The following is a 12644-nucleotide window of genomic DNA, read 5'->3' on the forward strand; positions in this document are numbered from 1 at the left end:
GCCTCCTTCATATCTACAAGATTATCACTGCAACCTTGCTACCGCCACTGTTGTGCCACATTAATCTTCAGGCAAAGGTAATCTCTATCATCTTTCTCAAGTGCTTTCCTATGATCATTTGACACCTTCATATTAGTCTTTTGTTATGAATATCACCACCACACCTGAACCAACTAGATATTTTGAGGCCATCAAACATGGATGTTGGAGGATAGCCATGGATCAAGAACTAGAGGCGCTGACAAGGAACAATACATGGGTCCTGGTTGATAAACCACCTAATAAAAACCTAGTTGGTTGTATGTGGGTCTACAAAGTCAAGCACAAACAAGATGGGACAGTAGAACGATACAAAGCAAGACTGGTTGTGAAAGGTTACACTCAAATAAAAGGTATTGGCTTCATGGATACCTTTTCCCCCATTGCAAAGATGACCACTTTAAGAGTTGTGTTGGCTTTGGCCTCTTCCAAAAAGTGGTTTCTACACCAATTAGATGTAGCTAATGCTTTCTTGCATGCAAATCTAGAAGAAGAAATCTATATGGCTTTACCGTAAGGTCTATCGACTTCTAAACCTAACCAGGTCTGTTTATTAAAGAAATCTCTCTATGGGTTGAAGCAAGCTAGTTGACAGTGGTTCAACATTATTTCACATGCCCTACAAGTTCTTGGTTATTCTCAAAGTCAAGCTAATCACACCTTGTATACCAAGAAGACAGAGACATCCTTCACAACTTTACTATTATATGTTGATGATGTTTTGTTAGCAGGAAATGACATTTCTGAAATCAATAAGGTCAAGCGGCAACTTCATGCACAATTTCGCATTAAGGATCTTGGAGAAGCCAAGTTCTTTTTGGGTTTAGAAATTGCACGGTCCTCCAAAGACATAGTGCTTAACCAACGCAAATATGCCTTGGAACTTTTATCAGACTCTGGTCTTCTCTGTTGTAAGGAAGCAACAAACACCTATGGATACCTCCATCAAGCTGGGAGCTGCTACTGGCGAACCACTTTCTGATATTAGCTCCTATAGAAGATTGATAGGAAGACTCCTTTATCTTACCACTACAAGGCCAGATATAGCTTTTGCAGTGAATCAACTTAGTCAATTCCTATCTGTTCCCACAGATCGTCATCAAGAAGTTGTTCACAGAGTACTTCGCTATATCAAAGGATCACCTGGGTGTGGCCTTTTCTACCCAGCATCAAACGCTCACAAGCTCACAACCTACAGTGACTCTGACCGGGCTGGTTGCATTTATTCTAGAAAATCCATTACTAGGTATTGTTTATACATTGGTTCTTCTCTAATCTCATGGCGATCCAAGAAGCAAACTACTGCAGCAAGGTCCTCCTATGAAGCTGAGTATCGTGCAATTGCAGCAACAGTGTGTGAAGTACAATGGATTTCTTATCTATTGTAGGATCTGCAAGCCGCTGAACCTTCTCTTGTGTCACTCTTCTACGACAACCGCTCAATAATTCATATTGCTCACGATCCTAGCTTCCATTAGCGTACCAAACATATCGAGTTGGATTGCCACATTGTTCGAGAGAAGCTCAACCAGGGCCTTATTCATCTTTTGCCCATCCCCTCAGCACAACAATTGGTCGATATTTACACAAAGCCTCTGACACTTGCACCGTTTAGATCTATTTTTTCCAAACTGGGAATGATTAATATACATTCTCTAGTTTGAGGGGGGCTAATACACGTGGTCAAATTAGTTTCCAACTAATTAGCGTCTGTTACGGAGCCGGCTACTTGTTAATCTTTAGCTGCTACTTATTTTGTTTCCTTAACTTTAGTTGTTGTTATCTTATTTTTAGCTCTGTCACTTATTTTTCATTTCAATTTTTATGTATATATGTAACCCTCTGTATGTACCTTATGAATAAGATTGATCTTCTATCCATTTAAATTTCAATTGTTAATTTATTACAAACATACCTTAAGGGATAACTAACATGATTATAAACTAATTTTACTCTCAAACATAATCCAGGAACACTTTGATTAGATATCCAAATAAACATTAATAATTTGGTTTTAAGAGATCTTGTCTAAAGAATACACCCAAAGCATATAAGAGAAGCTTATTCATATCATAAGTGACAAAAAGTAGTCTACCAAAGATATTATATATCAAAAGACGTGTAAAACACAATTACAAAATTAGCATGACAAAATTTCAAATAAACATAAAGATAAAAAGTTCAACATGCTCCAAATGAAAATTTAAAAAAAAAAAAAAGAAGATAAACATACTACTTCATTATTCCACTTTTTTTTAGATGAATACTTTATTACTTCATATGTTCCTTTTTATCTGTCTTATTAAGGTTTTATATACAAACTAAGGAATACAATAAGGTTTTTTATTCTAATACAATAGTTATAGGGTTATCTATTTTATCTTTTTTCATTTTCACTCCACAATAAATATGTGTAAACTAATTGATTAAAGATTAGGTGAAAAGAAAGGGTATAATTAATAAAAAAAATATTTATTGTGATGTTGAACTTTGTAAAGACAAATAAATAGAATCAATTTTATTTCAAAAATTCGATAATTAAAAAGAAACGGACCGAGTATTTTATACGTGTGAAAATGGGCAAAGCATTAAGTTTATAAAATGAATTTTGGTTTAGAGTAAATTAAAATTATATATGTTAAATATTTATAAAAAAATATTTTAACATAATATTAAAAATAAATTTAAATAAGTTATATATGTTAAATAGTTATAAAAAATATTAAAACGTTTAATTACAAGTTTTAACAGTTTAAAATTAATGAAATTAAAATGTATATTTAAATTAATTTTAATTACAAGTTTTATATTAAATATATTAAAACAGGATTAAAAGGAGAAACTTTTATTAAGAATGATCGATGAATCAAGTTTTCGGACAAATATTAACAACTAAAAAATCTTAAAAATATTTGGTACCTATGAATAGTTTAGTTGAAGGAAGAAAAACTGATTGTTAATGCTAACCAAACCAGCACTTAGTCTTATTTGGAAGCCTATTTACAACGTGACTGAATTAGTTAATGATTATAATAATCTTGGCTAGTTGAAACGTGCATCAATGGAAACGTGTCAACTCAATTAGATGAAAGTTGTGTTGTCTGCATTCCACTAGGACAACGAGGGAGAAAGATACACATGCTCAAATCGACCATCTCACTTGCCATTATTCAATTATTTCCTGAATTGACCAAGGCAATAACTCACTCATATATATATGAAGACACATGAAAGGAAAATTTTCACATGTGATTCAAGCTCTTCTTTTCATTTTCAACTATTGCACCCCGAAATAAAAACATGATAAAACTTTATCTACCCATCCAATAGAAAGCCAGATGTCCAATTATTTTATATGCACACTCTGTCATTTGCTCATGCTCCCTCTGTTTCAAAATTATTTTTTTTCGAAACTATTTATATTTTACAAATTTTAAGTCTTATTAAAAAAAATTATGTATACCTTTAATTGACAATATATCTCACCGGTTGAGATAGTGATTTGACACCCTATGTTTACACGTGTAAATAATCTATTTAGTTAGAAATCTTATATTTAATCCTTGCCATATATAAAAATCCTGTCAGTGACAATTATAGTATTACAAATGGGATAATCCAGAACTCAGAGATATTCCTGGGAGGACAAAAAAAAAATCTTACTCCTCAATTAGTCCCTTAATAAAGTATTAAATGAGGGCATTTTAGACTAAATATACTAATTTGTGGATATTATTAAATACTTATTTCTTGAGATATCACAAAAAAAAAAGCATCAATAGTTTTAGAAGAAAGATAATAGCATGGAAACTACCTGCGAAGTACAAAATCATGTTGAGAATATAGAAGTTATAACAATTAACTTTTTATTAACTTCTTAAAATGACATCTGAAACATAGAAAATCACATTGAGAAACCAAACTTGCTATTAATTCACACTATTAACTCATGTTTGGGAGGCCAATGATTCAACTTGGGCCTTTCCACAAGGTCCATTTAGCCTAATGTAAAGTCTGTATTCATCATAGGTCATTGGTGAGTACAAGGCTGGCTTCTCCTCTGTCACAAGCTCCTTGGCAGGTTGAATGAGTAAATCACTCCTCGGGTTGTAGAACAAGGCCAAGGACACACGATCTTTGTTTGAGTTCACAATCACCCTGTGTTCTACACTCTTGTATATTGCATTGCTCAGCACCTAAAAGATAAACATGGCATTGAACATTGATTAATTACTAACAACCACCAATTGTTGAAATTTGAGCCTAAAAATGCTTGTTTGGGATGATTACTATATGATTATTTCCTCAAAATAAGTAAACCAAACATGTAAGACAAATGTTATGACTAAAATAGCGTGTGGAAGAAAGAGTAATTAATGTAATTAGTCATTATATAGCAGCTTGACTAGTAAAAAGAGTTTGAAGTTTTAACAAATCTAGAGAGGGCTAGGACCTGAATTTGGTCACCAATGTTGATGATGAAGGCATTTGGGACAGGCTTAACTGTAATCCATTCATCTCCTCTTCTTACTTGAAGGCCAGACACAAAATCATCAGGGAGAAGAATGGTCATGCCACCAGGATCTGAGTGAGGGGAGAGTCCAAAAGTGAGGTCAGGTTGAGGGCACTTTGGATAGAAATTCACCCTTAGGCATGCACCAACCTCACTCTCTCCCCCAAATGCATTGAGAAGGAAATCTTCTTTCAAACCAAGGTTTATTGACATCATCTTGAGTATCCTTCCTCCTAGCTTAACCACTCCTTCACCATATTCAGCAATCACTTTCCTATCACCACAAAAAAGCATAAATTAGAGGGGGGAAATAATGCAAATTTGCTAAGGCATTGTTTGTCTTCATCTCAGATAGAGACAATATTAATGTACCATCAATATAAAGTGTTCCAAGGCATTGGTCCTACATGGATTTATTATCAAACAGAGACATCCAACCACTTAGCCAAATATGTTTCCTGATTATATATCATTAGTCCATTACCATACTTAGAAGCAATAGGGCCCCTATTTACCTTGTCTAAAATATAAACTATGCAGCTCGTGAGTTAGCTCAGGAGAATAATAATAATAATAATAATAATAATACTGAATTCTCTATGTATGTACAATGAAAGAAAAAAAATTGAATATACTTACATCCTCTTACTGATATACTACATATTATTTTCAAAAAGCCTGTTTTATTGTTTTTTGTATTTGAGCATAAAGATTAGAATGATTTGGGACACATTTTGAAAAGAAAATATTTGTAAACACAAATTTGAGAAATAAAATATTGCTTTTTAATTTTTGGGTGTGTTTTAATTTTAATTAAAATGTGTGTACATAAAAGAAATAAAAGATAAAGACAATTACATAAATCGTTTCATATAATTTGAAATAGCTAATTCATATTTAAAATGTGAACTTATTTCGACCGAAATGGTAGCTAATGGGAGAGTTTTGGTCCAGCCAAGTTTACAAAGCATCCGTGAATCTTTAATGCCTTTAATTGGTTGGACCAACTGAAAACACTGGCACCTTTTGTCCAATAATTTATTTTTCTTTATCTTAATTCTTATTTTTCAACATTTTTTTATTGATTGCAAGAAATCTGGTTTTGCCATTTACCGCCACGCGTTTTGCATGCAAATGAGGGAGTAGTGTACGTGTTTATGCTCGAAAAAAGTGTTCAATAGTTTCTAAAGCATAATATTGATATGAAGGTGATGCATCACCCCCATTGGGCAGGGGTAGTTACAACGCTCCAAGGTTGAACTTGTCAAAAAGCTTTATTTTTTTTCTGTCAATTTCTCTTATATAAAAAAACTTTACTCAAATTGAAGTAATAAATAGAAGTTTATTTCCCCTGTATAAAAAAATAAATAAAGTGAAGATTCACTCATGTCTAACAGGGCTCTACTCAACACCCTCCAAATTGACAGGTAGAAAATTTTCACTATGATCACACTTTTGTTTATGCCTACAAGGCTACAAGCCTCTTCCCAAACTCTTATTATAAGACCTTGATATAATAAAAAGAACATATCACTTTAATTAGTTGGGTTATCAAATAAATATAAGTAGCCACGTCCGCATCTTACCAAACAAATAGGAATTTATTTGAGCAACAAAATATATCCACATGCTACAATTCTTAATTTGAGCCTACATACAAGCAACCTACCACTTGCTAACAATAAATTCAATTCATTCAAGTCATTGTGTGTTGGAGAATATGGTAATGAGCTCACACGGGGTAATTTTTAACCAGACATGATCCATTATGATATAAAAGAAAAAAAATATAAATTAAAAAGTATATTTTAAAAATAAGTACATCTTTAATACTGACTCGTACAATTTTAGTGTTAATTTTAGTGTTTATTACATGTGTCAAATAATAATTTGAGTGTTTCTGATGAATCTTACTAAATAATTTTTCAATTTTAGGCTTAAGTTAAAACTAACAAGGACCACAGTAACATAAAAGAAACTTTATAATATATACGGATCCAGAAGTATGTTAAAGGGGATAAAAAATTTGATACAATTATTTAAATACCTAAATTTTAATAAATAATAAGTTTTAAAAAATACTTATTATTAATTTTGTGTAAAATTAGATATATGATTTATTACTTAAAGAAAATTATGCATATATCAACTCAAAAAATTATTTTTCTTATATATTTTTATATTAGTATTTTTTTTTTAAATAAATTCTTATATATACACACAAAGGATGTTAAGGAAAGGAGACCAAGACCCTTAGAGCATATAAAGGATCCCAAAAAAGGGACCATGACCCCTTAGAGTATGTAAAGGATCCCAAAGAAGTGGACCAGGACAGCTTAGAGTGAGAGAGTCACAGTTGAAAAGAGGATTTCTCGCCATTTTACTCATTTAAAACTGTGCATATTGATACATTTATCTCGAAGGTTAAAGGTAAATGTCTATCTAAATTTGGAGTGGATATATAGGTGTAGAGTAAAGGATACAGAAAAAAGAAAAGAAAAGAAAGAGAAAGAGAAAGAATGTGAAAACATGACAAGTAAAGTGATAAAATAAAAAAGAAAAATAAGATGAAAAAATAGATAAACAGAAAGAGTGAGTTTAAATATAATTATCCTAACTGTATGTATCTTTGGGGTGCAAAATGATATTTTTTCACACTAAAAAACAACAAAAAATAGATTCATTTATTACCAAAAGAGAGAAAAATCAATTGGACATGTGATATGCATACCTCAAGGATTCTGGAAATGCAGGCCACTTAGCTTGGTTCCTAAGTGAAGGAGGCATGTAATGGAGAAAGAAGTAGTCACTCCAATCCAAGGTGGCACCTTTCTGCACTCCCAAGCGACTACCATATCCCTCATAAGTGGTGGGGGAGTTTGCATACTCTTCCTTCATCTCAAGTGGCTGGTTGAAGAACTCACGCCACAGTTCCCTAGAACTCTTCATCAACTCATGGCTAACACCATGGTTCACCACCTGGAAGAACCCCCACTCCCGACATGCCTGGTCCACCTGCCCAAACACTTGTTCTCGGAGGATCGGATCCTCCGAGAAAACATGTTTCAGGTCAATGACGGGAATGTTAACATGATCATGATCATGGTCATGATCGGAAGTTTTCTGATCATGACCATGATGATGATCAGTTTGAAAAGGTTTAGGAGTTGGAAAAGAAGTGGTATTGGAGGGTCTTTGGGAGTGAGGCCTAATGTAGCGTGAAGGGATTGAACTTAGGCCACTTTCAGCTAAGGATTGGACTCGAACTATGGGTTCGGGCCATGCTTGGCAACTCATTGTCTTTGCTTTTGTTGGTATTTTGGAAGGAACTAGAAAAGCACAAAGACAAAGAGGGATTGGAGGGACTTCTAGCTATAGCTAATAGCTAGTGTGTTTAGTTGTAGTGTGGTTGAGAGCAACTAAGAGAATCCTTTATATAGAGATAGCATGAGATATATGCCTTAATTTCGGCGACGTGATGAAATTGAATTGCTTGTGGGTTGTGCCTATGATATTCTATTCGTCCATATAAGAATATCTGCTCGTACCACTTAACTCCTGTATCGATTAATATGATATTGTTTTGATTTAATTAATAATTTTTAGTTTTAATTTTGAATATGTAATTATATTAAATATTTAGAAAAAAAAATTAATGTCTGTTGTAGTCTTATAATTTCTGTCCAATTTAAACAAAATTACTTCCGGTTTATGATACTGTAGTACTGTGGTTTTTTTACTTAAATAGAAAAGAAAATAATAATATATTTGGTTTATTAATTTTTTTGTCTAACAACATATGGTACACATGTTAGATCGGGATAGAATATAACATATGATAGCACGCACTTACTATAAAACGTGATATAAAAGTCTTGTTCTATATATTAATTAATTTAAACATTTTAAGATATTGCAGAACTATACATGTATTTTGATTCTATTTAAAAATGGAGAAATAAACGAAAACAAAGCAGAAAAAAAAAGTTATCCTATTATGTTTGTTTGTGAGTATTGCCACCTAACTATCATTAGTAACAATTTGATGACGCCTTAACAAGTCAAAAAATTTATTGTAGATATTGATGACAGTGGGATTTTCCATCTTTCAAACTCAAGCTTATAAATTAACTAGTCTTTATTCCCAAACGGAACTTTTTATGTTAGACATAGATTATATAATTATATATATCATAACTATTATTTAAGTTCAAATCTTTTAATTTGCTAAAGTATATTTTATTTGTAGTTAAAAAATTATAATTTCTTAATTGAATTATTTTTATGATATATAATACAATTTTTTTTCTTTTCTAAATATTGAGCCGAAACAATTTATTACATAAAAAATATATTTAATTTCACATAATAAATTAATGTACAATAATCACTTAGAAGACATGAAATCAAATATTCATTACCGACTCCATTCAAATCTTATTTTTCTCCTAATGTCATAAAATAAATTAATGTATAATAATCAATTAATGAATGCATAGATGTATTAAACTTTATTAATAAATGCATTTAAAATTCATTTTGTATTAAGTCTTTCACTAATTAATGTGATTTATAAAATAAATGAAAAATAAATTGATTATAAAATTATCTAAAGTGTCTTTATTTTAGGTGAGAATGCGCACTAAAACTCCTTATTTAATATTATTATAAACGATTAAGTTGAATCAATTTCAATTAATTATATAAAAAATATTACTCCATCTGTTTTCAATTTATATGACATTTAAGGTTTTGTTATATGTATTAAGAAAGATAATTAATATTTTTAAATTTCACATGAAATACTATTATGTAACTTTCTAATATATTTATTTATGTCTCAAATTAATTAAATTTTTCTCATCTACTATCTAGTATTGGTCAAGGGTACTTTAAGGGAAAAAAATTATTTAATGCTTCGTGGTTTTGTGAACAAACAATTAATTTGTAACAATTTTCTATTGTCCAAAAAAGTCATATTAAACATAACAGTTGAAATACTTTATATCATATAATAAATGAACCTATAATAATCAATTAATGAAGACACGTATCATATAATAAATTTTCACCAAAAAAATATCATATAATAAATAAATATATAATAATCAATTAATAAATGCATGAAATCAAATATTCATTAATGATATCATTAAAATTCTTTATCCTTCCTTGGTACCTAATAATAAATGTGTATTTTAAAAAAAATCATATTAAATATGATAGATGAAATACTTTATATCATATAATTAATGAAAATATAATAATCAATTAATGAATGCATGTATCATATAATAAATTTTTACCAAAAAAATTAAAGTATCATATAATAAATGAATATATAATAATCAATCAATAAATACATGAAATCAAATATTCATTAATGACATCATTAAAAGTTTTTATCATTCCCTAGTACCTAGTAATAAATGTGCATTTAAAAAAAGAGTTATATTAAACATAACAGAAAGATGAATATTTTATATCATATAATAAATGAACATATATTAATCAATTAATAAATGCAAGTATCATATAATAAATTTTTACCAAAAAAAGAGTATCATATAATAAATGAATATATAATAATCAATTAATAAATACATGAAATCAAATATTCATTAATGACAACATTAAAATTCTTTATCCTTCCCTAGTACCTAGTAATAAATGTGCATTAAAGAAAAGTCATATTAAACATAACAAATGGAATACTTTATATCATGTAATGCATGAATGTACAATAATCAATTAATGAATGCATGTATCTTATAATAAATTTTCACAAACAAAAGTATCATATAATAAATGAAAATATAATAATCAATTAATAAATGCATGAAATCAAATATTCATTAATGACACCATTAAAATTTTTTATCCTTCTTTGGTACCTTGTAATAAATGTGCATTTTAAAAAAGTCATATTAAACACAATAGATGAAATACTTTATATCATATAATAAATGAATATATAATAATTAATTAATGAATGCATGCATCATATAATAAATTTTCACCAAAAAAATTAAAGTATCATATACTAAATGAATATATAATAATCAATCAATAAATGCATGAAATCAAATATTCATTAATGACATCATTAATATTCTTTATCATTACCTAGTACTTAGTAATAAATGTGCATTTAAAAAAAATCTTATTAAACACAATAGATGAAATACTTTATATCATATAATAAATGAATATATAATAATTAATTAATGAATGCATGTATCATATAATAAACTTTCACCAAAAAAAGTTTCATATAATAATCAATTAATAAATGAATGAAATCAAATATTCATTAATGACACCATTAAAATTCTTTATCCTTTCCTAGTATCTAGTAATAAATGTGCATTTAAAATAAAGTCATATTAAACATAACAGATGAAATACTTTATATCATATGATAAATGAACGCATAGTAATCAATTAATGAATGCATGTATCATATAATAAATTTTTACCCAAAAAAAGTATCATATAATAAATGAATATATAATAATCAATTAATAAATGCATGAAATCAATATTTATTAATGGCATCATTAAAATTCTTTATCATTCCCTACATTATTAGAAAGAATCATTTTAACATCGCTATGTTAACATCAATTTTTTTATAAAACTGATGTTAACAAAAACGTGGTGGCATATTCGTAAATAACACGCACTTGTTAACATCAATTTTTGAAAAGCCGATGTTAACGAACTCATGTGAACCGTATAGGAATTGATGTTAGCGAACTTATGTCAACATCGGTTTTTCAAAAAACCGATGTTATGTTTTTTCACGAATTTTAATTTCACTTACCCAAACCTAGTCTAACCTTACTCATTTTCTTATCCTCCGTTTAGCTTCCTCACCTTTCGCCTCCACCATACTCGCGTTCTTCTCCTCTACCCTCGAATCCTCCTTAACCACGCTTCTTCTTGTGTCGCTTCCTCCCCAAATTCTTCCCTCACCTCTTCGCCCTCTGCAATCGCCACCACCACACCCCTCACTCACCCTACACCTCTCTCTCCCTCTTCGACCTTGACAATAACACCTGGCTCCACTTCCCCCTCGACTTCTTACCCTTTCATTCCCCTCTACTCGTCGCCTCCTCCCTTGGCCTTTACCTCTGGGCCCAACCCACGCCCAATAACCCCTTCCACAACAGCAACATCACTAAATCACTCATCTATTGTAACCTTTTCACCCGGACTTTTCGCGTCCTCCCCTTCCCTGGCTCTGCTTGGTCGTGCCATGACACGATCCTCATCGTGCTCTACTACCACCATGCAACAACTGCCTGGCTCAAATTTTCCTCCAACCTGCACCCTTAAACCCCGCTCCCCGCTTTTAATTAATGCCTCTGCCTTCACCTTCTGCAAGTTGACGAAGTTCAAGGTCTTTGGGACTAACGTGAGGGTTTGCTTCTTCGCCGAGAGGATTGGGAACGACCATCAAGGGGCATGAGTGGAGGTGGATTGATAACCTGCCCGGGAACGGCGACAAGCTCTACGGCGTGTTCGAGTTCAAAGGGAGGCTCAATGTTGTCCCTTGAGGATTTATGGTTTATGGCTGGGAATTGTTAATGCTTTGTTGAATTAATATTGTTTTCATGTGGTTTTAGGAAGTTAGCAATTTTTTGTAGCAATTGGGTGAAAATTTAGCTTGATTTGAATGAGTAGTTTAGCACATTTCCTTTAAGTTAACTATAGATTTCATTAGTTTATCCTTTCATCTAGGATGCATAATAGCATAACCTTTAATGTGACTTATGTCACAGGTTGATTCGTGGTTAGAATGACTCAATAATGGAAATAAAAGATCAAGCTTTCTATCACCCTTTCCAACCCCATGTTTTACACTGCATATTGAAGGTATTTGCAAGCCCTACCATGGAGTTAGTTTACATAGCTTCTTCTTAATTGAAAGCGTGATTCCTATAAGCAATTTATGGTCCACTTTAGTTTTTCACATAATACAAATATGAAAGGAAAAATGATTTCCCACAATAACGGGTCATTTATAGGACTAGATATGTGCCACAAACAATTTTTCTTGTAGACTAAAAGTTTAGTACGAATTTAT

General features: G+C 30.9%; 2 protein-coding genes across 2 annotated transcripts; one reads left to right on the top strand and one right to left on the bottom strand.

Moving 5' to 3' along the window:
* The first annotated feature begins 217 nt into the window (after positions 1–217).
* Positions 218–556, top strand: LOC106799255 (uncharacterized mitochondrial protein AtMg00820-like). Its single transcript, XM_014777449.1, has one exon. It carries the CDS (start codon positions 218–220, stop codon positions 554–556), a length of 339 nt encoding a protein of 112 aa, XP_014632935.1.
* A 3332-nt stretch (positions 557–3888) lies between these two features.
* LOC100783384 (probable 2-oxoglutarate-dependent dioxygenase At5g05600) lies at positions 3889–8042 on the bottom strand. The gene is made up of 3 exons (XM_003529110.5): positions 7284–8042; positions 4493–4826; positions 3889–4235 (listed from the first exon to the last, which is right to left on the bottom strand). The coding sequence occupies exons 1-3, from the start codon at positions 7847–7849 to the stop codon at positions 3987–3989; spliced, it is 1149 nt and encodes a 382-aa protein (XP_003529158.1). The 5' UTR covers positions 7850–8042; the 3' UTR covers positions 3889–3986.
* Between the last annotated feature and the right edge of the window lie 4602 nt (positions 8043–12644).

This window comes from Glycine max, chromosome 7 (assembly GCF_000004515.6).
Source record: "Glycine max cultivar Williams 82 chromosome 7, Glycine_max_v4.0, whole genome shotgun sequence".
NCBI lineage: Eukaryota > Viridiplantae > Streptophyta > Magnoliopsida > Fabales > Fabaceae > Glycine > Glycine max.